Genomic DNA, 25,991 nt, shown 5'->3' on the forward strand with positions numbered 1-25,991 from the left:
CAAAAACTCACATTAATATTATATACAATTACAAAAATTAACTATCATTATTTACATTTAGTCACTTATCTCTGTAATTGGATAGGGAATCCATGTATTGGTATTTGTAAAATTTGAAGCATAAACTAGCGCCACAAATGAGTGGTAGAACCAGTAGAACTAAATAAAATAAAATGGTGCATGCGCAAAGGTAAGTGTAAGAGTAGGAATAAAACCATGCTTTAAATTTAAGCCGATTCAGTGGAAGTGTTCTGATTTTGTATTTTGAATAATGACCTACTTTTATTGCATTAAAAAACTACCGATAGTGATTGTGAATACTTGTAAATTGAAAATAAATTTGTGAATAAAAATCATGCGGAAGTGTGTGCTTTGTAAAACAAAAGATACGAAATTGAACAATATATCTTTTTTTAAGTAAATACAACGTAAGATTTGAGGTTATAACAATGTAAGAATTGCAAAATTTGCGTAATTATTGTGAATTCATAATAAGTGTTTTTTCATAAATAATAAAAAAAATATTGTTCAAATATATACAGCAGTCATAAACTATTGTCCATTCAGAAAAAAACTGATAGCTACTGTAATAATCAAGAAAAAAATAGAGGAAGGCTTGAACCTTGATCGCTTAAATGGTGAGCAGGGTTGTTACTATTCTGGCATGTATCCTCAGTCTGGACAATTGGACGGCACCTACTATGTTGTTTATGAGTGCTTGAAGTACGAGTTAACACGTATGGGGACCATCTGTCAGCTTGATCTTATCGGGCCGGCGTTGGATCTCCGTGTAAACTGAAGGAGCCAGGCCGATTGGGCGATGTGGAGAGTTTTAGTGTGCTTAGCAAAGGAAAAGAATAATGAGGGGATCTAGAGCCCTGCTTGGATTTCTCTTGTATTCTATTTTTGTTTATGTTTTGTTTTTGTTGTTCTTGTCCTTTGTTTCATTTCTATGTTAATGTATTATTACAGTTCCGTGTAAAATTTTTATGTTTTGTGTTAAACTCACTTTTACCTTCTATGGGTAGTAGTCAGTTACTTTGTTTAGTTAGGTCCTTTCAGTCTTGCTTAAGACTCGGTGAAATGTATTTTGTTTTTAGTTCATTGAATAGTTGTACACCGATGGGAATGTCACTCGTGGCATTCCCATCGGTGTCATCCTTGCCGAGGCGGACTGGAATATGTTAAAAGCTGAGGTTTCAAAGATGACCTCCGGTAAACCCCATAACTGCTATGAACGGAGGTGGTGGCGGAGGGTGTCTTCCCTTACGGGGTCAGGATATAAACTGTTGAAAACTTGAAGGTTATATTTTGAAATTGGTTCAAAATATGTTGCGAGAATTGCTTGGAAAAATTGAACGTCTTTTATTATATTGTGGTTGTTAAAATTGGCTATATATTAACTATTCAATTACTTAAAAAATTCTGAAATTTTCTACAACTATACGTAAATTTCTGCTTGTGTTGCGAAAATAACCGTTCTTTTGGTTAGCTGACTTGAGGAAAATAAACTTCCCTACCATCGCGAAGCGTGCAATGCTTTTACTTAGTTCACAGCATATCATCCTGCGGCGTTGGAGTATGCGTCAATATTGAACACGCAATTGTATTTTACGCCAAAGTCCCTAATCCAGTTATGAGAGATAAGTGTTTTTTTATATTCAACAGATCACAGGGTAGCCAATCTGATTTTGGAACTTTAAATTAACATTTCTTCTATTTTTCATTGCTTCTGTTAAGATAATAATCAATTTTGGGAATATCAGCTAAAAGATTTTAGTCATTTGAAATTGATATCTTCTAACAATTTTAAATAAAAACTAGCTATTTTCAATTCTGCATACGAAGTTGAGTTTATTATAAACTTTAGGAGTAAACTTCATTTTTATCCAAACTGATGAGTGAATTTTATCCTTTTCAATAAATCAATGTATAAAATTTTCTCGTAATGTTATCTTTATTCCCGAATAACGTATGAAGAATTTTTAAGACCAGTGGCTTTTGACTATCGTTGCAGACTAGCAGAAATCGAACACTACAATTGTGTGGCGGGAAACATCCGTTAAACAATTGGGGTTATTACTTTAAAATCACAATAATATTATTGAAATTGTTTCGTAGATTACAAAATCTTTAAATCTGGTTTTTTAAAACCAATTAAATAGTTATACGTTTGCATTTCGCAGTAAGTACTTTATAAGTTTTCTGTATTTTCTTTATCTCATTTGTTCGCAACTTTAGGTTATGTTTTAGGTTTACTGTGGTTATTTAGATTATTCGTACCCAGAATCATTAGTAATTTTGGAACTACAGTCCATTCTGTTAATCGTTCTAATCGAACCGTAAATTATCGAAGTTTCATTTAATGTATTTTACAATTTATAATTGTAGTGCTCATAAATTTGTACTTTATGAACCGTAAATTATCGAAGTTTCATTTAATGTATTTTACAATTTATAATTGTAGTGCTCATAAATTTGTACAAAATGACCATAAAGCCCTTTACTACATAAAGAAAAAACATGAATGATTGTCATTTCTTTATTTAATGTTTTTACATGTAAAAATTTCTTTAAATTACATCTGTATGTGCACCTCTGTTCTCTAAAAGGTTTTATTGCTACCATGTGTGTTTAAATATTTTATTCCATGTTGACAGATTGAAGTTAAAATGGTGTCTTACTTAAGTTTTCAGCTCATCAACATTTCATAGCAACAAATTAAAAATTTTTCTTTGATTATGCCCCATTAAGAGTTGACAGGTTGTTAAGTCTGATATTCTATGCGACCACAATTTTGAAGCCTTCACAATCAATCACAGTCCTTAAAATTGTTTGTTTGAAAAGGCCTTTTGTGATAGCTAATGAGTTGGAGGAGCTCCATCTTATTGTGAAATGGCAGTTAATTCAATGCCAATTAGTTGAAAATCTTAGAAATATTATAATCTTTAACCATATTAAGATATGAAATGCTGTTAACACTATCATATGCATTTCAGATGTTGCCCACATCAATTCTTGTGATGGGCGAGTGTCATTTCCATAAATAAAAATGGGGAATTTCTTTATACCAAAAATACACATCTGAGATCCATTACGCAGCTAAATGGTACATTATCAAAGAAGAAAATTGGTTTCCATGATTGAATTTAGGGAAAATGAGGGATTTTCTCTTAAATCAATGATGAGAGAGTTTCCCTTAAAACTATATACCAGTCAGAAAGTTAATAACATGAGTAGTCTTAAAGGGTTTTAACCCAACATCTTTTTTTCATTATTTATTGAAGTGCTAAATGGGGAATATTTAGCTCTGAATACCTTTTCGTGGTTTACCTAAGAGAATATAAAAAGAAGATCCTCAACAAAATTGGAGCTATTCAATCAACCAGAAGGATGTTCAGATAATTTGAAATCAAGAACTGACCTGGTGGAAAGATTATTTTTTCAGACATTTTCAGATTATTTACTACTGGTGGTATTTCCTTTGCTGAACAAATCTGTTTCTTATATTTTTATTTGTATTTGTATGCTCATGTTATGAGCAACAACTGTTATAGCAACAACTGTTCCTCAATTAAATATTTGCATACATGATTTTGTTAACTTAACACTGCACAAATCAAAATTCTCACTGAACACGTGAAAATAATGTCAACTTCTAACAAACTTGGCACTTTGTTGAGTAATTGAAAGCTACTGATTTACCTTTATAATAATAACCTGATGCTATACAGTGTACCAACCTGTATGTTATACCTAGAAAGGGACTTTGATGCCAGAGAATTTTCTTAGAAATCCTGAACTTATTCTTAGGTAGCTGTTTAATTTTTGGTTGGCATAACATTTTGTTAAAGAATGTATTTAAGCTGGTTAACCTAGAATTGTTGTGATGCTTCTGTATGGGGATAACCATCAGTCTACTGAGGAATTGTGAGTTGGGTGGTGTCCACAGTGATAGAAAAGCTGTCTTGAACTATACTGCGGGAGGAATTGTTTGCTTTGAGATATGGTTCCTCCATAGATCAATTGGAAAATTGATTTTTTTTTATTCACTCTGTTTCATTATTATTGATCCCTCTTTTACCATTTCAGGTGCAGTGTGTTTAAAGTATAATCCATCAAACCAGTGTTTATTTAGTGTGATCTGGTGGTGTGGGTGTTGGCTCTGAACTAATTCAGGTTCTTTACTAACTAAAAAATTTATTTGCTAAACTGTCTGTAGGGTAATCAGTCAACCTAATCTCTCCCAAAATTTATATATGTAATACTTAGTATGGTCAAATTAATACAGATTATTCAATCTTGATATCATGTAGACTTCGTTGTGTAAGTAGTTTTGTAAAACCTATCATACCCACTTCTTATTCCTCTTGAAGCTATTTACTTGGAAAAATATTGTTCTATTTAATCTTTTTAAAAATATTTGTATAACATTAAAACTTGTAACCTTCTTTCTTTTTCCTGTTTAGTCTCCAGAAATTACCGTTCAGGCATTATTTAAGAGAATGAATGATACGTATGAGTGTAAATGAAGTGTAGTCTTGTACAGTCTCAGTTCAACCACTCCTGAGATGTGTAGTTAATTAAAACCCAACCACAAAACTAGTAACCAAAATATGTAAAACTTAACTTTAATTGTTATAAATAAAGTTTTTATAAACATAAATTTATTAGAATGTAAATTATAGTGTGATCCTTAATAATATATAAAAAATAATTATAAATATAAAACTGTAATAAGTAAACAACAATCTAACCTTAAATATTTTGTTTATTACTTATTTATGTAATGGACATCTTATTGTACAAGGAATTAGCTAATCAACCCAAATGTGAAGCAAGAATTGTACATGAAAATTGGTCCTCCGAGCTGGATGTATTTAAAAAAATATGGGTGTTTTCTGTTTTTCCCCCACAATTGATTTTTTTACATAGTGAATTATATATTAGTAATTGCCCATATTATAATTATATGGTGTTTGGAGGTATTATCAGAGGAATTATAAATATAATTTAACCAAACTTAACCTACGCTTGCTTTGCTCGCTAGTCAAGGTTATTGAGCAAAGTGAGTGTTGTTAAGTTTAGTTAGATTATATTTATTACTATAAGCATGTAATTATAATGAGCAATTACTAATAAGTATTGGTAAGTAAAATAATGTAAAAAAAAAAACCATTGTGGAGGAAAACAGAAAAGACCCAAAAGTATTATTTAAAAGGATATGTTTAAAAAACTAGTGATAAAAAATTCTGTTTTTGAAAAGTAAAATAAAGTGCTGTGCTAGTGTACAATTATAATTATGTTACAGTGATTAAAGCATTGTAATTCAATGCATCTTTAATGTCATCCAAACACTTAACTATTATTTCATAATACATTTGGTTATTAGAATTTCTTGAGCTAATTACTATTTATTATTTATTATTATTCTAAACATGATAAAAAATTCAGAAGATACATAATCTGTTGTATCAACATAGTTATTCATTGAAAGCCAAATTAAAAAACTTGCAAGGGCTGCTGCTAAAATATGATTCAATTTGATCTAAAATCGAATAGGAATTAGATTCTGATGAAAATATTGCTATGACAGGATCTGGGTTGAGGATCATATCATTTATGTACATCAGAATGTAGGTTAAAAGCGTTAATTGATTCTTACTTTCTGATAATCTAAATTCATATCGAATTACATATAACTCGTTATCTATTATATTAAATTGCCATCAATCAGATTACCTGAATTTAATGGAAACATTCTTTAGCGGCAATATTACTTTACTATATTTAATGATTTAATGCATTCTAGAATTGATCTCTGATATCCATAAACTACATTACCTTTATTTTTCGCTGGAAGATACTGCCTTTGATATGATAAAAAAAGTTACCCATTACTAATGAGAATTATTTAGTCGCAATTAATTTATTAAAAAAATATATAACCAATACCATTCATCATATAGAGAATATAGTTGAGATTAATTAAATTGAAAGGGAGTCTACATCTAGTACTTCTCATTTTATTAATGTGTTCTGTTCATCTGTAAATTCGCTGAAAGCTATGAATTTACCAACTGATGTATTTGAATCTATTTTAACACAGTTTCTAACTTTCAAGTTAGACACTATCACATCTTTGTTGTGGAAGGAAAGATTGCCTCTTATACAATTACTCAATTTTCAGATATTAGTCAAATTTCTTGAGAATAGCAGACAATTATTGGAAAATGCAACTGTTAAATCTGATTTCAAACCTACGGATCATTCACCCAACAATGACAAAATTTCTAAGGCTAAATATCAGTAATCACAAAGAATTTCTGATAAATAACAATTATTGTTTTAATTGTTTACATCTTAGCCATCTTATTAAAGATGGAGTAAATATGTTTATAAAGTTTAATGGAAACATTCTTTAGCGGCAATATTACTTTACTAAATTTAATGATTCTAGAATTGATCTCTGATATCCATAAACTACATTACCAAGGGAATGCATCATTCATTAACAAGGAATTAGAAAATTAACACTATCACATACTGTGCTCTCCATTTACAAACAAATAGAAATATCCTTTTATCTAGAAATATTCTATTATATTGATATTCTTTTATCTTTGCTTTATGTAATGTGAAGATAAATTTGGAAATTACATCACTTGTTGAATACTCTTTGATTCCAGTAGTCAAGAAAATTTTTATAATCTTTTATAATCTGAATTTGTGCATAAGGTGGAACCTAATTTCATAAAAAAACAACCCTTTGATATCAGATATCAATAAATTCATTTTCTCAGTCAGAATATAGTGTTAATCTTAAATTCTTGTTATGAAAACTACAGCTTCAACATATAATGTGCAGTATTACAGATTCTAACTGACAACTTATCGAGTCTTTTGATATAACTCGCTTTAATTTACCTAAGAATTTATTCTTAACTGATCCAAATTTCAACATTTCTTAAGAAATTGATATTTTACTTGGTGTATAATTCTATCTCAGCCTTATAAACCCAAATAAATTCATTAGAAGTTCTTAATATCAAATTATTCAAAAGACAAGATTAAGCTATATTCTTGCTGGAAACCGGCCCATTTCATAATCAGTTGATTAAGTAAATTTCATCATTCTTTATTTAAAAGCACAACTTTAATTGTTCATCCCACATTGAAAAATTTTGGGAAGTAGAACTTAATTTGCCTAAAATCTTCATATGAAAATCACATTTGTTAAATCCATCTCTTAAAAAATGCGTTTCAAAATGAACTGGAAGATTTGTTGTTACACTCCCATGTACACCAAAAATGAAAGTTGGTGTGAGTCTCTAAACAGTGTGAAGTAAAGATTTTTATGTTTGGAACGCAAGTTTATCCTTAATCCATCTCTTAAAAAGTTACCTTGATTTCTAAAGTTAGATCATAAGTCTTAATTCTCACAATTGGTTAAACGCTGAATCGAATATCCTTTATTTTCAACATAATCCTGTGTTTAAAGGGTTAAGTGTAACAACCAAATTGTGAACGTTTTTTGGTGGTTCTGCTAAATCTTTAAATAATTTATCTCTCAATGGCACATTAGTAGTTGATGCTATTGTTCAACAGGATGTTTTCTTCATAATTCTCAAATTTAGGCTACATCATTATGTTCTTAGTGCTACCATAAAGATGTGTAGGCAAATTCTGGTCATGCCTAAGGATAGCAGTTTACAAAGAATTCTGTGGTGGGATTCTACTGACCAAGAATTAAAACCTTATGCATTAAGAACTGTAACTGTGGTACAGCCAATGCCTCCATCTTGGCTATGACTTTTTTGAAGTTGCTAAAGATAAAAAAGATAAATTTCCTGCTGTTTGTTGAACTATGTATTAAATGAATTTTATGTCAGTGATCTTTTAATAGGATGTGACAATTTAGATGTATTAAAAAGGTTAAGGACAATGCAGTATATAAAATATTGGGCAAAACTATAGTATGACAAGTTGACAAAAACGTTACTTTAAACAGTTTTGGTTAGATTTTGTACATTTTTGTCTATATCTGGTGGTTAGTATTAGTTATAGTGTAATGCAATGTTACAAACTGTAATTTGATGAGCAAAGGAATTCGTCAATTTAATAGAATGTATTATCAATTAAAAATTAATCTAATGATATTTTATCATTAAAATCATTAGTCTTTTTGATTTAATTTAACTCCCATGTGAGTTGGAAGGGATCTTTATCATGTTCTTTGTGAATATTGCTTTTACATGGAGTATTAGATGACATGTAGTCATAGATATCTTCATCTGTAATGCCAAACATTTTACATAATAATGGTTTCATACATATATGTACAAACTTGAAATTTTTAATAAATCTTGATGCAAAATCCTACCTATATGACCATTTTTTTTCGTTAGTAATAGATTCTGAATGTCACATTTATGAATTGTATCTTTGTAAATTAGAATGTGATAAGGCATTACAAAAATAATTTTAAAACTGATGTATAACAACGCAATTGTTATAAATTGATATATTTAATTGTTTACAGTTCATCCTAGAAAGCTTCTACACTAGAGGCTATTTTATCACAAGTTGTTAATATATTTATCTATGATAAGATTTTGCAACAGTAACAAATTTAGTAGTCAGATTTTAATTTAATGTTGTTGATAATGTTAATGTGTTGTTTATCAATGTAATTTATTGATTTGCATGTTTAATTTCTATTCCTTTTATTGTATTTATTCTAATGTCAATTAAATCAATATTTTGTTTCTGCCATGAAATGCTGTATTCTGATATAGTTTAAAAAATGAGAGAGAAAGATTGAAAACTAAGAGCGTATTAAAATTTGTTTTATGATTGATTATAAAATCGTATACTTTCTTAATTATTATTTTTTTTCAGTTTAATGTATTAACTAATATTATTAGAAAAAAATTATAATTACAGTAGTTGCTTAAAGGTATAAAAATTTCACCAACTGTTGCTTAGTTTGATTTATCTACAAAAGCAGTTTATTTAATATAATTTCAATCACTAAGATATTCTTTCTATTTACATGTGTTCTTACTTTGAATATTGTGTTCATCATAGGTTTTTTAATCTTTATAGTAGAAGGCATATTAATAACTGAAGATATTCCTTAAATTCTTACAATTAAATGACTGTAAGTGTGGTGTGACATAAGATAATAATTATCTTAAAAATTGAATGAGCCATTTAAATACTGTAATAAATATTTGATTGGCATGCTAGGGAAAGGTGGGTTTCCAGTTTGCTTCTTCATGTTGGTGAATATACTTTTGGATTCTACCAACAAAATGCAACTGATGATATTTATTATTACAAATGTCAGCTATAAGGTTTCCTTTATAGTTTGTGATTCATTGTGTAATATTAGTGAGTTTGATCTGTGGTAGTTCTCCATTCAGAAAGAAACTGCTAATATTGTTTATACTTTATATTAGTCTTGGGAATCGGTTTGTTAAGCGAAGTTGTTTGTTCAGCTAAGGCCATTGGTATTTTGTTTTTCATTACTTTAGTCTCAGAATAGTACTCTCATAATTTGTTTTTTAAACTAGATTTAGGAATATTATTGTTACTTAGATTTTATCTGCAGAATATGATATTAAAATAAAAGTGTGGATTGTTTATTGCAGATAATCTTTTAGCTTTGGAAATGGCTGATTTTTACCCTGATCCAGATGAAGAATATGAATTACTACATGCTGATGAATTTGAAGTTATTGATGAATTTGATCGTAAGTACTCTATATATTCAATCTACACAACTCAGGAGTGGTTGACCTGAGACTGTACAAGAGTACACTTCATTTACATTCATACACATCATCCTCTGAAGTAATGCCTTACAGTGGTTCCAGAGGCTAAACAGAAAAAGAAAGGTCTGTGAATATTCAGTATAAAGTCTCACCCTGGAGGGATTGTCAGTGGCATCCTGACAGTGGACAAATTGTTGACTGTTGTTATCAAGTTTAAAGGGTCTAAAGACAACCTCTGGTAAAGTACATCTGGGCTAGGAATGGAGGGATTAGTGTGGCATCAGAGATCATTACAAGCAAGACTTCCCGTGTGGTCTTCAGGATGTATACATTCAATTCTTATATACTGAAGTATATTTAAATATTTATCTATTAAATTGTTATAAGGTTTTTTTAAAATATGTGTTATGTATTTTATATTTTATTTCTGAATACTATTATGTCTGAAGAAAGTTTTCAAAATTATCTCATTGGAGTCTTGGCAAGAATAAATCATTAAATTTAGGTACATTTTCATGCATTCTGTAAAAGACATTGTATAATAATATAAATTGTCATTTTTTATTTTTTTAAATATTCTTACTTATTACATGATTAAACAAAAAAAAGTGAAATGTTTTTACACGGCTGCCCAAAAACGAGTGTAATGTTTTTAGGGTGTATGTACGTATGTTTGTTCCACTGTAGCAGCCCAACGGCTGAACCGATTTAGATGTTTGACCCCACGTTGGAATCGTGACAGGGATTGTCATAGGCTACATAAATATGTATATATGTATGTTTAATTATAACTAAAAGGCCACAAAAATAATTTATACGATTCTAAATGGATAATTGATTGTATTTTCAGTATTGATCTGCTAAGATCTGCTAAGATATTGAATGAATGAATTACTGTAGTAAAATTTATTAATTTATTTTATAATTATTATTACTGTAAATTTTTTTAAATAAATGTTATGATTTTTTGACGGGTACTATGTTTGATCATGTAAGTATGTTCTTGCTCTTATTTGTTGAACTTCAACTGGCTAATCTCCACTGCTGTACCATCTAGCCAGTGGGATCTGCCCTCCGGACTCTCGACATGTTCATATCCTCATGTTTGTGAAAATATTAAGTATTTTACAGAAATATTTTAAGAAAAGAAATATTAGTGTGTAGAGAATATTTTTCTGAACATTTTGGTGTTTTATATTTAAAATAGGTTCAATGAGTGAGTAGATATAGAATTTAATAGTTTTTAATAGAAATATAATTTTAACGCTAGCCATATTGATGATAGGGAGTGCCAGTCCAGCTGTTGCTATTGGTGCAGAGCGGACCACATGATATGTTTTTCTCATAAAAAAATATTATTGTATTCTGTGAAGCTATGGTACAGCCATCAATTTCTGGAATCAAACAAAAATCTTGCTCATTAATTTTCAGCTGCTTCAGATCTATAATATCTTTATCTTATATCTAATATCTATAATATCTATAATATATAATATCTAATCTGTAATATCTTATCTAATATCTTTATCTTTCAGATATCATAAATTGTACTTAATAAATGGTGTTTAAAACTTTTTTTCATTTTATTTATTTAAATCTGTTGAAATTCTTACACCAGCATATATGATAATATAAAATCTTGATAATAGTTGATAAGTTGTAAAAAGGTTTTTATGTTTCTTTATAAATGGGAAAGTCAGTAAGTAGGTTGTGTATAGCTAAAAATTCTGGGTGAGATACGTATGAAAATCTTACTTTTTTCCACCATATACTCCATCATTTACACACTTATCCTAATGTTTATTAGTGCTCTAAAACATGTTGTGTGAAGGTCTTTGGTCTGATGTCAGGTGACGTTTTAGCAGACCAAGCTGATGAAATTTGCGTGGGGATGTTAAAGAAGTTGCTATCCTGATTCATCAATTCTCTCTTGTTAAATTAACTATACGAGGTCCACCTTTTTTTTTTTGATGGTACAGTACTCCTTTAGTCAATAGATCTAGATGTCTTTCTGAAGTTTTGTAGTCAATAAGGTTGATTGCAAATACAAAAACTATAAAAATAGTATAATTAGACATTCATATTATCACCTTGCTTTTGGAAATGGGCTCGTGCAGGGTTCCTTGAGAATCCCAAATATCCTTATTATCTGAGAGTGTTAAGCTGAGGGCCTTACTAAGCTGAGGCTGTTTCCCCAGATTAAAGGAAAAGGAGTTGCACAAAGGTGAAGAAGGGGATAAATAAATTAATATATGTATATATTAACTTAGCAAAATCAATTCTTTTGTGTTTGTATTTGTTCATATTGCCCTCAGTACTAATTATGTCAAAGACAAAACTATAAAGGAGTTTACTACCAAGAGTATAGAATTCCATAATACTTCTTACCTTATGCTTATTGTTATTTCATAAAAGCGCTTTTGAGAGTTTCCCTCATCATCAGTTAATAAAAATGTTTCTTTTTAAAAAATCACACGTTAAACTTAAAACATTAAAACTGTCAACACATAAAAATATTGAATATAGTCATAAAAATTGAAAAAAAAAAAAATGGTATGTGGCTAGCCACACATACAGTACTACACTGATTATTATTTGAATTTATTTAAATTATATAAATGTGCTGTTATCTAAGGTAGTTCTAATAAGAAAGTCATAAAATTCTGTCTGTACATTTATCAAATTAAATTTTTGTCTATACTTGTATATATATTTTTCTAAAATATTTAATTTTTTATAATTATTATTATTACATCATGATCATTATATTATTTTTTATTTATTATCACATCCTTTTACAATTTCTATTATATTTAAATTTATATCCGAATTGGTGATTGAATGTTTATTGATTATTAAATGGTCTGCATGATTGGAGAAACCTAACTTGTTTTTATAAGATCTAAAATGTTCTGCAAACCTTGCCCTAAAAGAGCTAGTAGTTTTCCCAATATAAATTTAAGCTAGTAGTTTACCAATTTAATTTAAGCTAGTAGTTTAAAGAGCTACTAGTTTACCCAATATAAATTTTGTTACAATCATTGCATGTTAGGTTTTTAGATATCACTCAAAATATTAGGATCTTTATCATTATTATGGATTTTTAAATGTTTTATTATATGATTGTATGGTCTATAAGCTATTTTATTTTCTTTATCATTGTAAACATTAACCAAGTTTATTATTGTAGGTATTATCATTGTCTCATTATTAGATTTTAATTTCTGTTTTTTATAAATATTGTCAATTAATGTCATGCTATATCCATTTTTTACTGCAGTACATTTTAATACCTATTTCTGAATCTAATTTGTCTTTATTATTATGTGTGCAATGTATTTCTCTATTTGACATGTTTGTAAATGTATTAATTTTGTGTCCCCAAGGATGATTCAAACTTCTGTTTATAGTTATTTTATTAGTTGTTGGCTTCCTATATACAGATGTAATTTTATTACTTTTACTAATTTCTGTCAACTTTAAAAAATTTATTTTTCTGAAATTCTCAGTTTTGAAGGTAAATTTTATGTTAATATGATAGAAATTAGTTAGAAGTTTTTTAAAATTATTAAGTGTTCATTATTTATAACAGGCTCATAGACTACCAAAATATTATCAGTGTATTGAACTCATAATTGAATTTTATGAATGTGGATAATACCATATACTATTCTATTCTCAAATTCCTGTAAATAAATTTCAGGCATAACGGCCGATAATGGAAATCCCATGGATAAAGTATTATCTTGTGTGTAAAATTCATTGTTAAATTCAAAATAATTTTGTTGACATAACTTATCGTTTTAGTATTTTCGTTTACTATTAAACTATTTAATTCGTTAACTAATTCATACCCATTTTTTTATAATATGCCAGCCACATACAGAATTTTTTTTTATTTTTATGATTATATACAATATTTTTATGTGTTTACAGTTTTAATGTTTTAAGTTTAATGTGTGATTTTTTAAAAAGAAAAAGTTTTATTAACTGATGATGAGGAAATCCCTCGAAAGCACTTTTATGAAATAAAAATAAGCATAAGGTAAGAAGTATTATTGAATTCTGTACTCTTGGTGGTAAACTGTTTTATACTTTTGCCTTTGATATACGATATATACATATATATTTTTTTAAAAAATCATCTCTTAAGAATTATACTCTTCTGAACTATATACATATATAAATATATTTATTTTATTTTATTAGATCAACCAAAGTACAGAATAAATAAAGTAGGATGACTTACTTTATTCCACTGCATATACAGGAGCTCTTTCGTGAGTTACTCGCATATATGAATATGTAATGCATTACATATTCATATATTCATCTCAAATTACATTACAAACTTAATAAAATATAATAACTTATCATGCAAGTATTTGTTTTATTTAAAATTTAAAACCTTTAAGCTTTTTATTTTAAGAATTTAAACTTTTATTCAGTTATTAAAAATTAAAACAAAATTTAAAAATGAATTAAAATTAACATTAAAAATTTTTACATGTGTAAAAATGTGACATCAAGGCATAAAATCAAATTAAAATTAAAACTTCAAATAAAAATAATTTTAAATAAAGCAATTATGCATGTTGTCCATTTAACTGAACTTTACTATACTGATTGAAATATATTAAATTATACATCACTATCAAAATAGATGGTAGTGCCATCTACTGCAGCTTTCAAAATGTCATCCTCATATTCTGTCTGAAGGTTGATAATATTAAATTTATTTTTATGTTTATACATATATATTACATATACAATTTTTAAATATACATTTTCAACTATATACTGATAAAATAGTTGAATATATTGTAAAGGTTTATGATAATAATAAATTTAAACCTGCGTACCAGACAAATAACCACATAATAAAACATCTTATAAGTAATAAACATAATGATTCATCTGATTTATATAATGAGTGGTATTTATAAAACTGAATGTACTGATTGTTACCATATTTATATAGGAAAGACCACTAGATCCTTTAACACTAGATTCTTGAAACCTTTTAGAAATTATAAAAAAGGTAAACTGGGTTTGTCTAATGTGTCTGATCATCTGATTAAGAATAAAAACTGTATCCAATATTAGAACAAATATTAGAATACTGGAAATTAAAAAGTATAATATGAATACAAATAGTAAGGGATTAGAAATTTTAGAAAGATATAATATATCTAGAAAGATATACTATATATATATATATAAATTTAATATGATAAACCTTCAGACAGAATATGAGGATGACGGTATTTTGAAAGCTGCAGTTGATGGCACTACCATCTATTTTGATAGTGATATGTAATTTAATATATTTCAATCAGTGCAGTAAAGTAAGTTCAGTTAGATGGACAACATGCATAGTTGCTCTACTTAAAATTATTTTTAATTTTAATTTTTGATTTTAGATTTTTAAAAATTTTAATTTGATTTTATGCCTTGATGTAACATTTTTACACATGTAAAAATTTTTGTAATTTAATTTTTAATGTTAATTTTAATTAATTTTTAAATTTTGTTTTAATTTTTAATAATTGGATAAAAGTTTAAATTCTTAAAATAAAAAGCTTAAAGGTTTTAAATTTTAAATAAAACAAATGCTTGCATGATAAGTTATTATATTTTATTAAGTTTGTAATGTAATTTGAGATGAATATGTAATGCAGCTGATGATGCGAGTTAATCATTAAAGTGCTCCTACATATATAGTGGAATAAGGCAAGTCATCTTAACTTTATTTATTCTGTACTTTGGTTGATCTAATAAAATAAAATAAAGTAAATATTAATATATATATATAGTAGTCATTATTTTTAGCTATAGTGTACTGTTCTTTTAACATATATATGTAGGAGTTTTTAATTTTAAATTTAGATGTTCATGAATGCATCTTCTACCTGCATAACTGATTATCAGCCATGTAATGGCACTTTTAAAAACCATTCACTATTATATTCAACTATTTTATATTAATTTGGTACCTATTACTGACTTCCCCTTTCCCCGGTAGATTTCTTTTTTATAGATTAGAAATTACATTTGTAATATTGTATGTATCTAATATGAAAACTGAATTTTTTTACTTGTTTCAGAGGAAAATTATATTCCTCCTGATATAAAAAATCCACCAAACTCAAAAAAAAGTTTAGATTTTACTAGTCCTGGTCACATTAAAAAAAGTTTAGATACTTCATCTCTTGCATCTCCTCTGTCGGATGAGTCTGTGTTACAAAAAGCAAATGCGTCACAATTATTGTTTGAGGTAAGCAACTATCAAATTTTTATGGTAATTCTGGTAAATTCTCTTCCTTCAGCTGCTAAAAAACAAAGAAACTTGACTAAAATGTTTGTATCCTTAATTACTTTATTGTTTCAGGATATTCCAAATGAAAAAGAAATAGACAATAGTTGTATGATTGAAAATGGTTTAGTTGATGAGGAGGAAGTGGTTAGTGCTGAGAATACTGAAGTCAATGGGAAAAAACGAAAAGTGGAGGAATTATTTGGTGATATAGATGATATTGATTTTGGTGATGATTTTGATGAAGGTATATATAAACATGACTTTGATGATTTTATAAATAAACATTATATAATAATATAATGTATAATTATATTACTAGTATATAATTATATACTAGTATTGAAGTTTTCACCCCATGTTTTCTTATTTGATGGATGGATGGCTCTTCGTAGTGAGTCTTGAATGATGTTGGACACCTAGGCAAATCCACTTTTGTTTAGCTCTTGTTTCTATATGTTTGGGCTCTGCAGAGATGGTCCTGTATTTCCTCAGTTCCCTTGGGACCAAAATTTTAAGTTCTCAAATAAATTCTGTGATGGTTGGTGTCCATCTGAAAAAACCACCAAAAATAGTTTTGTGAAAAGGCCTTGCTCATTGTTGTCTGATGAGGAACAGTTCTGAAGAAAGTGATAATTTAAATGGTGGCAAATTCTGCCTACAATATAAGAACACCAGATTTTTAGTTCTTCAAAATAATCAGGAAGGTGGCGGCACCCTTCATAAGGTCTCGTGTTTCCTAATCAATAAAGTTGTAATGGGTTCAAGTGGTTCCCTTAATAATGTCAGGGAATTTAGAGACTGATCAAAGAGATGTGTAGTGATGAGCAGAGTTGATTGCTCTTACGTCTCACAAATATGGGCGACATAAACATAAGTGCAGTTTGCTACAACACCCTATATGCCAGCCTGGGAGTAATTTTTTAACAAGATCTTCTGGGGATAGACGTTACTATAATAACTGATGAGCTTCGTCCCCAAGAAGTTATAGAGGTGAAGCGAATAATGAAACATCAGAGCACTCTATTGCCCAGATTTTAAAGAAGAGAAGATTTTAAAAATTTGTACTGAAGAAAAGCTATCTTTTCCGGGGCATGAAGAGAATATAAAAAACACTTTTTTTTTTTTTTGTCTTCAGTCATTCGACTGGTTTGATGCAGCTCTCCAAGATTCCCTATCTAGTGCTAGTCGTTTCATTTCAGTATACCCTCTACATCCTACATCCCCAACAATTTGTTTTACATACTCCAAACGTGGCCTGCCTACACAATTTTTCCCTTCTACCTGTCCTTCCAATATTAAAGCGACTATTCCAGGATGCCTTAGTATGTGGCCTATAAGTCTGTTTCTTCTTTTAACTATATTTTTCCAAATGCTACTTTCTTCATCTATTTGCCGCAATACCTCTTCATTTGTCACTTTATCCACCCATCTGATTTTTAACATTCTCCTATAGCACCACATTTCAAAAGCTTCTAATCTTTTCTTCTCAGATACTCCGATCGTCCAAGTTTCACTTCCATATAAAGCGACACTCCAAACATACACTTTCAAAAATCTTTTCCTGAGATTTAAATTAATTTTTGATGTAAACAAATTATATTTCTTACTGAAGGCTCGTTTAGCTTGTGCTATTCGGCATTTTATATCGCTCCTGCTTCGTCCATCTTTAGTAATTTTACTTCCCAAATAACAAAATTCTTCTACCTCCATAATCTTTTCTCCTCCTATTTTCACATTCAGTGGTCCATCATTGTTATTTCTACTACATTTCATTACTTTTGTTTTGTTCTTGTTTATTTTCATGCAATAGTTTTTGCGTAGGACTTCATCTATGCCGTTCATTGTTTCTTCTAAATCCTTTTTACTCTCGGCTAGAATTACTATATCATCAGCAAATCGTAGCATCTTTATCTTTTCACCTTGTACTGTTACTCCGAATCTAAATTGTTCTTTAACATCATTAACTGCTAGTTCCATGTAAAGATTAAAAAGTAACGGCGATAGGGAACATCCTTGTCGGACTCCCTTTCTTATTAGGGCTTCTTTCTTATGTTCTTCAATTGTTATTGTTGCTGTTTGGTTCCTGTACATGTTAGCAATTGTTCTTCTATCTCTGTATTTGAACCCTAATTTTTTTAAAATGCTGAACATTTTATTCCAGTCTACGTTATCGAAAGCCTTTTCTAGGTCTATAAACGCCAAGTATGTAGTAAGAAAATACATAAAATGAAATAAAAAACACTGAACTCTTGTAACCTTTTTTTTTTTGAACTCTACTCCCCTGGGCTGGTCCGACTGGTTGGTATTGCGCCATCCAGGGGAGTGCCTGTTCTACTCTAATGGGCCTTCCCACCTACCGGCTATAAGTCCGGCATGGCAGGTCGGCCCACCAGTCAGTTCTTTTGAGTTCTTTTGCCCCATCCGTATATCGGCGCGTCAATACCATGTATTGTCGTGACATGGCGATTGGGAATTTTCAGATCTTGATATTAACCTAACGAAAAACCCTTAGGAGTCCCCAGTGGATCATCGGAACTGACACACCTCGGCATGTCAGCCCTCACCACTGAGGCTGTCCACCCTGCCCTATGCTAAAGTTTAAAATCCTAGTCTCCTCTCATCGTTGTTTTTCTGCATAAGTATTCTTTTGATGACCAACTCAACTTTTTTCCAAGTTTCTTCACTGTTTAACATGCTATTGATTAGTCTGCCAGTTCCATCAGATGACAGGTCAATACCGTCTGTTTCTTCCCTCCATTTATGACATACAGTGAAAGTATGTTCGACATCATCATCACAGTCACAGTACATACAGGCTGCAGTTTCCCTTCTACCGACTCTATGCAGATAGTAATTAAAACTACCGTGTCCTGTAAAATACTGTGAACTCTTGTAACCTGGTTAACCAGATGTCTCTTTTGCTGCCGCTACATCAAGACAGTAAATGCGAGTAATCAACAGTGTGTATCCTACAGTCAGCTAAAAAAGCTTGCTCAGATGTTATCTGATAAAGTTGCTTCACTCACAGCCACTATTTTGGAGCTAACTAAGATGAACAAGTAGTTGGTAGTTGCAGCTAGAGAAACCAACATTAGTGGGATCCCTTCGAAAGTTCCTGTCCCCAGAGATTTGCCTTTGTGGGCAGGAATAAATACAGCTGGTGATAATCCATCTAATAAGCTCCCTGTTAAGGGAGCCCACAGGGTCATCCTCTCTGAGTTGCATCTGTGACTTTCCATTTTTCAAAATTTCCCCCTTGATCACCTTGTATACTGGAGGATATGGTTGAGGAACCACCCAAACCCCAGGGCATCGGAATTTATTAAAATTAGAAATTATAAAAAAAACCACATCACCTACAGTTAATTTTATATGTATATATATATATATATATATATATATATATATATATGTAGTTCGATATCTGCAGTTACCTTTATTGATGAACATTATCTAGTGGAACTTTTGAGGACTTTGGCTGTGCATTGAAAATGTTAGTGTATTGACGCACATACAAGAACCCTTAATAACGTGGTTCAAAGAACCACCTTCCGCAACAAGATGCAGTAACACTTAAGGGCTATTTCCGGTACTCGACTGTACTCGACAGTGGTGGAGTTGCTATCTTCATGTGGGACAAGGTGTCGGCTACAAAGATACCAATAGCTACTCTCATTCCTGCTGTTGTTATACAAATCTCTGTCCCCTTCAAATTACATATCTGCAAGCTGTATCTCACTAAACTCAGAGTTCAGTGCTCTAGATATATCAATTCTCACACAAATAACATCTCTGTTGTTAATAGTAGGAGACTGTAATATCCATCGTATTTCACGGGCTCATCAGTCTGCTCCTCTTGAGGAATAAGATAAACAGAGTGAGTTAAGACTTAGAAGTGGCTGTAGGCCAATTATTGTTGTTTTTGGTGTTTGTCACGGTGATAAATTGTTGAAAAAGCAAGAAATGGTTACTATAAAGCCTTCCCATCCCACTATGATAATAGTGCAGATGATCTTGATCAAGGGCATCTGCACTCTCTTACCTCTTATCTCCCTGGTATTTGAGAATGCTAGTAGAAACATTCCACAAAAAACTGGAAAACCTAAACATTCCTCTTTTCCTTGGTGGAATGATGATTACAAAATACGATTAGGAAACAATGGCAGACACTGTGTGAATTTAACTGCAGATTTACGAATGAACATCTGAATTTGTGTCGTAATGAGTGTTGTGTCCTAGAGTGAATTATGTAGACAGCATTACACCATTACACATACTAGTTCCACATCTGTTTGTAAGAAACTTTGTGCAATTTGCAGATCACAGAAACAATTTATTCTTAGACTTAATTGTGATGAAAAACTTCTTTCATTGTCATCTGCATTGCAGCTAACTTGGCAGATTTTTTCTGTTCGGTGTCTCTCAGTTCATATACTAATAAATTTCAGAGTGATACAAATGGAAATAGTATCGTTAAACTTGGTGATTCAGTCGGTGATGCATTCAATGAGTTGTTGCATGGACTAAAACACAACGTGACACGTGACACCTGACAATTTTTGTCTCAGTATGGTGCTAAAGTAGCACTGATTTGTGATTGACATAGACCTATCATTATAACATAAACCAATTGTCTATTGATAATGATTTATTCTCCACACAAGTCTTCTCACCTGTCTGGTCAGAAGCGAATGTTTACCAGTACTTAAACCTGGTAAAGACAAAGCATGCCCTCAGGCTACCGTTCTATCGCCTTGACAAGCATTTTATGCAAAGTTATGGAGAGAATAATGAATCACAAGGTTACATGGTCTGTTATCTCCCGAACAGTGTGTTTTCCGCCAAGGATGATCTTCCATTGACCAACTAGTGTCTCTGGAAACAGCTATTCAAAAACTTCCTACTCCTCCAGTGCCTCGTCACTACCTTCTTTGATATTAGGAAGGTATCCAACACAGCCTGGCAACATGGTATTATAAACACCCTTAAAGAATGGGGAGTCAAGGGCAATATGGTTGCCTTTATTAGGGGTTTCATAAATAATTGAACTTTCTGTGTATGTGTTGGAGATTATTTGTTGGGTAGAGTTACCTGAGAGAACGGAGTGCCTCAAGGAAGAGTATTAAGTATCACCTTGTTTGCTATAGCCATCAACAGTATTACTAAAAGTGTGCAGCCACCTGTGTCATGTTCTTTATTTGTTGATGATTTTATTAAGTATATCATATCTTGTTCAATAGTCACAGTTGAGAGACTACTACAGAATACTATATCTCATCTTGAAGCTTGGTCATCCAAGGTCTCCGGAGTGACCCAAGAAAACAAAATGTGTAGTCTTTTCTCACCTGCAAGACCCTTATTCTATAAATTTTTCCAATTGGAAAGCCAGTTGCTATTTCTCCTGACATTAAATTTTTAGGTTTATTTTTTTATGGCTGTCTCATGTGGGTCAAACACATCAAACAATTAAAAATCAAATGTTCCAAACTTCTGGATATTCTGTGAGTCCTTAGCAACACCAAGTAGGTGCCAGTCAATCTTGTATGTTAAGTTTTTATTATTCCTTAGTTGATTCCTGTTTAGATTATGGTTGTGTCGCCTACTCTTCAGTACGTCATACTGTACTTAAGATACAGGATGCTGTAAACCATGCTTTCCTTCATCATGCTACATGTACCTTTAGACACTAACCCTATCACAAGCATACTGTTTGAGTGCAGTGAGCTATCACTTTTGGATAGACAAGATCAGCTTCTAATCTTATTCTGTCCATCTTAAAGGACAAGTGAATCACCTGGTCTTTAATGCAGTCCTTGCAAATTCTCATGTACAATGGTATGAGGACCATCCATGTTATACAGTACCTATGGGTGTTTGTACCCATTTACTGCAACTTTTAAATTTTGACACATCTATTTTTCCACCTTATCCCTGTTCATATCCTCCATGGAGAATCAATCTCAACATTTTAATTTTGACCCTATTATATACAATAAAAAATGAACAATACCTTTTGTTTTTCAGCAAATGTATTACCAATTTCTCAAAGACAAACCCAGATGCAAACCCAGCCAATTTGACAAACCCAGTAGTGTATACACCAGTAGTCCAGTACACCACTAGTGTATACACTAGGTGGATCACAACAATAATACCACTGGATGTGCATTGTTGTTAATGATAGAAACTAAATGTCTGGTCTACCTATTATTACACGTGTCTACTGCCCTGAACTTTATGCATTCTATAAGGCTTTGAAAATTATTAACCCAAAATATCGTCATATCCTTATTTGTGGTGACTTGTGTAGTGCAGTCCAAGCTTTAGAAAATTTGTTAATTGACGTCCTGCTGTCACAGACATCTATAATGCAATCACTGAGTTTAACTATTGCAACACACAAGTGAGTTTCTGCTGGATCCCTAGTCATGTGAAATCCTGGGTAACAAATGTACAGTTGCTGCTTCTAAAGACGAATGTGACCAACTGTCTTTCACCACTCGTGTTACTACAAATAAATTAATTTTATTAATTCTATTAAACATTCTTTAAAGAAGGTGATTAGACTGCTACAGTGGATAATAAACTCTTGACACATCAAAGATACTGTGTTGCCGTGGGACTCTTCATGCAGAAAAATTTGCCTGTGGAATGTTAATATATTTCATATTATATAATATTATATTCATATTTCATTAAATTTAGTAATATTTGCCATGTGTTACCTACAATCAAATTGTGTTATTCATGTTGCATTTGCTTATTTTAATACTAACATTTTTAGTATTTTAATTTTAATGTTATATTACAGTTTTATTCTTAGTTCTTAAATTCTTTTGTAATCCAAGAAGAGGCCCTTAAAACTTCTCTTGGATTTCAGTAAATTTTATTTATTTTAATTCAAATTTTTTTATGTCTTTATTTATTTTTTGTTTTGTTTGCTATTTTTTAAAAATATATTTTATTTTTAAGTTTCCTACTGTGATATTAGTTTTAAGTAAGTTTTTGTGATAGTTTGGCTGTGTACTAGTTGTAAGTTTTTGTTTTTAATATTTATAAACTAAAACTAACTAAACTAAAACTAGGCAATAACAAGATAATATTCAAATGATATGTTACGACAATGTCATTACATAATATGTTAAGATAACATATAATATGTTATGATAACGTGAAAGTGTTTTTCACCAAAAAAATTACTCCATGTTGGTGTGGCTTTATGATATTGGATTTTTAAAGATGCCATTTTTTCTTTAAAGGCCATGCCGTCTAGAAAATGAGACTTTTTGACTTGTGCCACAAATCCCAAAAGGCTATTAATATCTCTTAATAAAATTTACAACTGAAAATTCATTTTACTATAAATAAAAAGTTTCTTGTAGGATGTCTAAATTTACATATATTCTTTGAATTTTGTTTTTAACTATATAAAATTAATATATGTAATTTTGACATCCTACAAGAAACTTGTTATTTATAGTAAACTGAATTTTCAGTTGTAAATTTTATTCCATTAGGATTTTGTAAATTTTTATGCTGCCTAAATTTTGCTTTGATATGATTTATTGTAATTTTATTAATTGTACAACATTTTAAAATTATTTTAGTTTCGACTAAGCGAACAAAAACTGGTCTTGAAAATGATGAAAAAGAAATTTTAACAGATGAGCAACGTATGAATATTACAATTCAAAAAATTTTAGCAGCCAGACAACAACTTAAAGAAAATAATGATCCATTGCCTCAAAGATGTAATAATAAACTTAGGTAAGTAGTATTAAATTATGTGCAATTCTTAGGTTATTAGTTTAGTAGTAGATTCATTTATCTATAAAAATATAGATAACTTTATGAAAAAGATAATTTAAATTTGAAATTTTTGAAACTGAGGTGGTAATATTTGTTCAAATAATCATCTTTGTTTGTGGTGTTAGATATAAATGCCTACATCCTCATATCCTTTACTTTGGAAACAGCATCAAAGGTCTGAGAATCAGTATGAGAAATTATACTGCAACATGAATTGAGCCACATGGCAGGATCAGCACATCTGTAACAACTTTTTAAGATGAATCTTTAATATTGGTTTTTAAATATCATTTGCAAAACTCACATAAATAAATCTATAAATATTTTTAGCGAATAATGCCTTAAACAATGGCAAAAACAATGGAATATCACTTCACTCCCCACCTTTCCTGGCATGCTGTGCATGGAATAATCATGTCACTTTGTACAGTGAGATTTAATGTAAAATGCAAGAGTGGATTTTATTTTAATATCTGATAGTGGTTTGTAAACACTGAGATAATACTCAAACCTTCATATTGTACTGGTAATGTTTAAAATAAAAATAATTTCATGATGGATGAATTGATTATTAGTAATTGTATAAAGTATTATAATTGTATTTAAAAAAAGATTTGTTTACACAAGTTAGAGAAGCTGCTGTTCAGCTTTATGATTCACTTTATAACATTTGATTAAATTTCTGTAATAAAAATATTTATATTTTAATATAAAATTTATATATATATATATATATATTTTTTTTTTATTAATTAATCCTTACTATCTGTCTCTTTCTATTAATCTTGGTATTTCTTTACCAGTGTTATCTAAATTTTTGTTAGCCACTCACTTGATCTGTGCTGAGAATGTGGTGGTGTTCTATTTAAATTAATACGAGGGTTATTTTTTTTTCAAGGTCTGATTGGTCACAAAATTAAAACCACAGTGAAAATAAAAAGTTTTTTATTTGTAACAAGTAATTATATAGTTATGCTATTTCTCTACATAGTCGCCACTCCAATTTAGACATTTGTCGTAATGTGGTACCAACGTTCTAATACCCTCGTCATAGAACAGAGCCGCCTGTGTTTTCAGCCATGTTTCTACGCTGGTCTACAGCTTGTTGTCTGTGCCAAAATGTTGTCCTAGCCAGCGTTTCATGTGAGCAAAGAGGTGAAAATCAGATGGAGCCAAGTCCGGGTTGTATGGTGGGTGATCAAACACTTCTCAACGAAAACACTGCAGGAGCTTCTTTGTTACAGCTGCAGTGTGCGGCTGAGCATTGTCATAGAGAAAGACAATGCCTGATGACAACATTCCTCTCCGCTTATTCTGAATTGCCCTTCGTAGACGTTGAAGAGTCACGCAGTATGAGGCTGCAGTGATGGTCGTGCCACGTTCCATGAATTCCACCAAGAGAATTCCATTCTGGTCCCAGAACACATTAGCCATACACTTTCTGTTGGAGAAGGTTCATTTGAACTTCTTTGGTTTACTGGGAGAATGAGAATGCATCCACTGTTTGGATTGCTCTTTTGTTTCTTCAGTTTCGAAACGGACCCATGTCTCATCCCCTGTGACAATTTTGTTCAAAAAATCTTCTCCTTCATTATGGTAGCGCTGGAGAAACGTTAGGGAGGCGTCCATTTTCATTGTTTTGTGATGGTCGGACAGCATCTTGGGAACCCATGTCGCACACAGTTTGCGGTACTGAAGTCTCTCGCTCACAATTGTGTAGAGAGCTGACCTTGAAATTTCAGGAAACGAATCGTTCAATACAGAAATTGTTAACCAACAATTTTCTCCAATTGCCTCATCCACTCGCTCAACGAGATCATCGGTTGACACTCGCTTCCTTCCCTGACCGCCTTCATCATGAACATCTGTACGTCCTGCTTTGAAGTTCCTGCACTATTGTCACACTTTGCTGTCACTCATTGAAGTTTCACTATACACATTACTTATTCGTCAATGAATTTCAGCTGCATTACACCCCTCAGCCTGAAGAAATCAAATTATCGCATGCACTTCACACTTGGCGGGAGATGATATTGTTATAGACATGTTTACAATGTCTATAATGTCTAAGCTACAATGACTAA

The 25,991-nt window shown here is 30.6% G+C and overlaps 1 protein-coding gene across 1 annotated transcript in view; it reads left to right on the top strand.

Moving 5' to 3' along the window:
* The first annotated feature begins 2,048 nt into the window (after positions 1–2,048).
* Positions 2,049–25,991, top strand: part of cutlet (chromosome transmission fidelity protein 18 homolog) — a 170,434-nt gene continuing 146,491 nt past the window's right edge. The window contains exons 1-5 of the mRNA XM_075354703.1: positions 2,049–2,185; positions 9,657–9,758; positions 15,887–16,056; positions 16,171–16,342; positions 23,706–23,865. Coding sequence (XP_075210818.1) covers positions 9,677–9,758; positions 15,887–16,056; positions 16,171–16,342; positions 23,706–23,865 — 584 coding nt within the window. The 5' untranslated portion in view covers positions 2,049–2,185; positions 9,657–9,676. The remainder of the gene's footprint in view (positions 2,186–9,656; positions 9,759–15,886; positions 16,057–16,170; positions 16,343–23,705; positions 23,866–25,991) is intronic.

Source organism: Lycorma delicatula, chromosome 1 (assembly GCF_047948215.1).
Source record: "Lycorma delicatula isolate Av1 chromosome 1, ASM4794821v1, whole genome shotgun sequence".
NCBI lineage: Eukaryota > Metazoa > Arthropoda > Insecta > Hemiptera > Fulgoridae > Lycorma > Lycorma delicatula.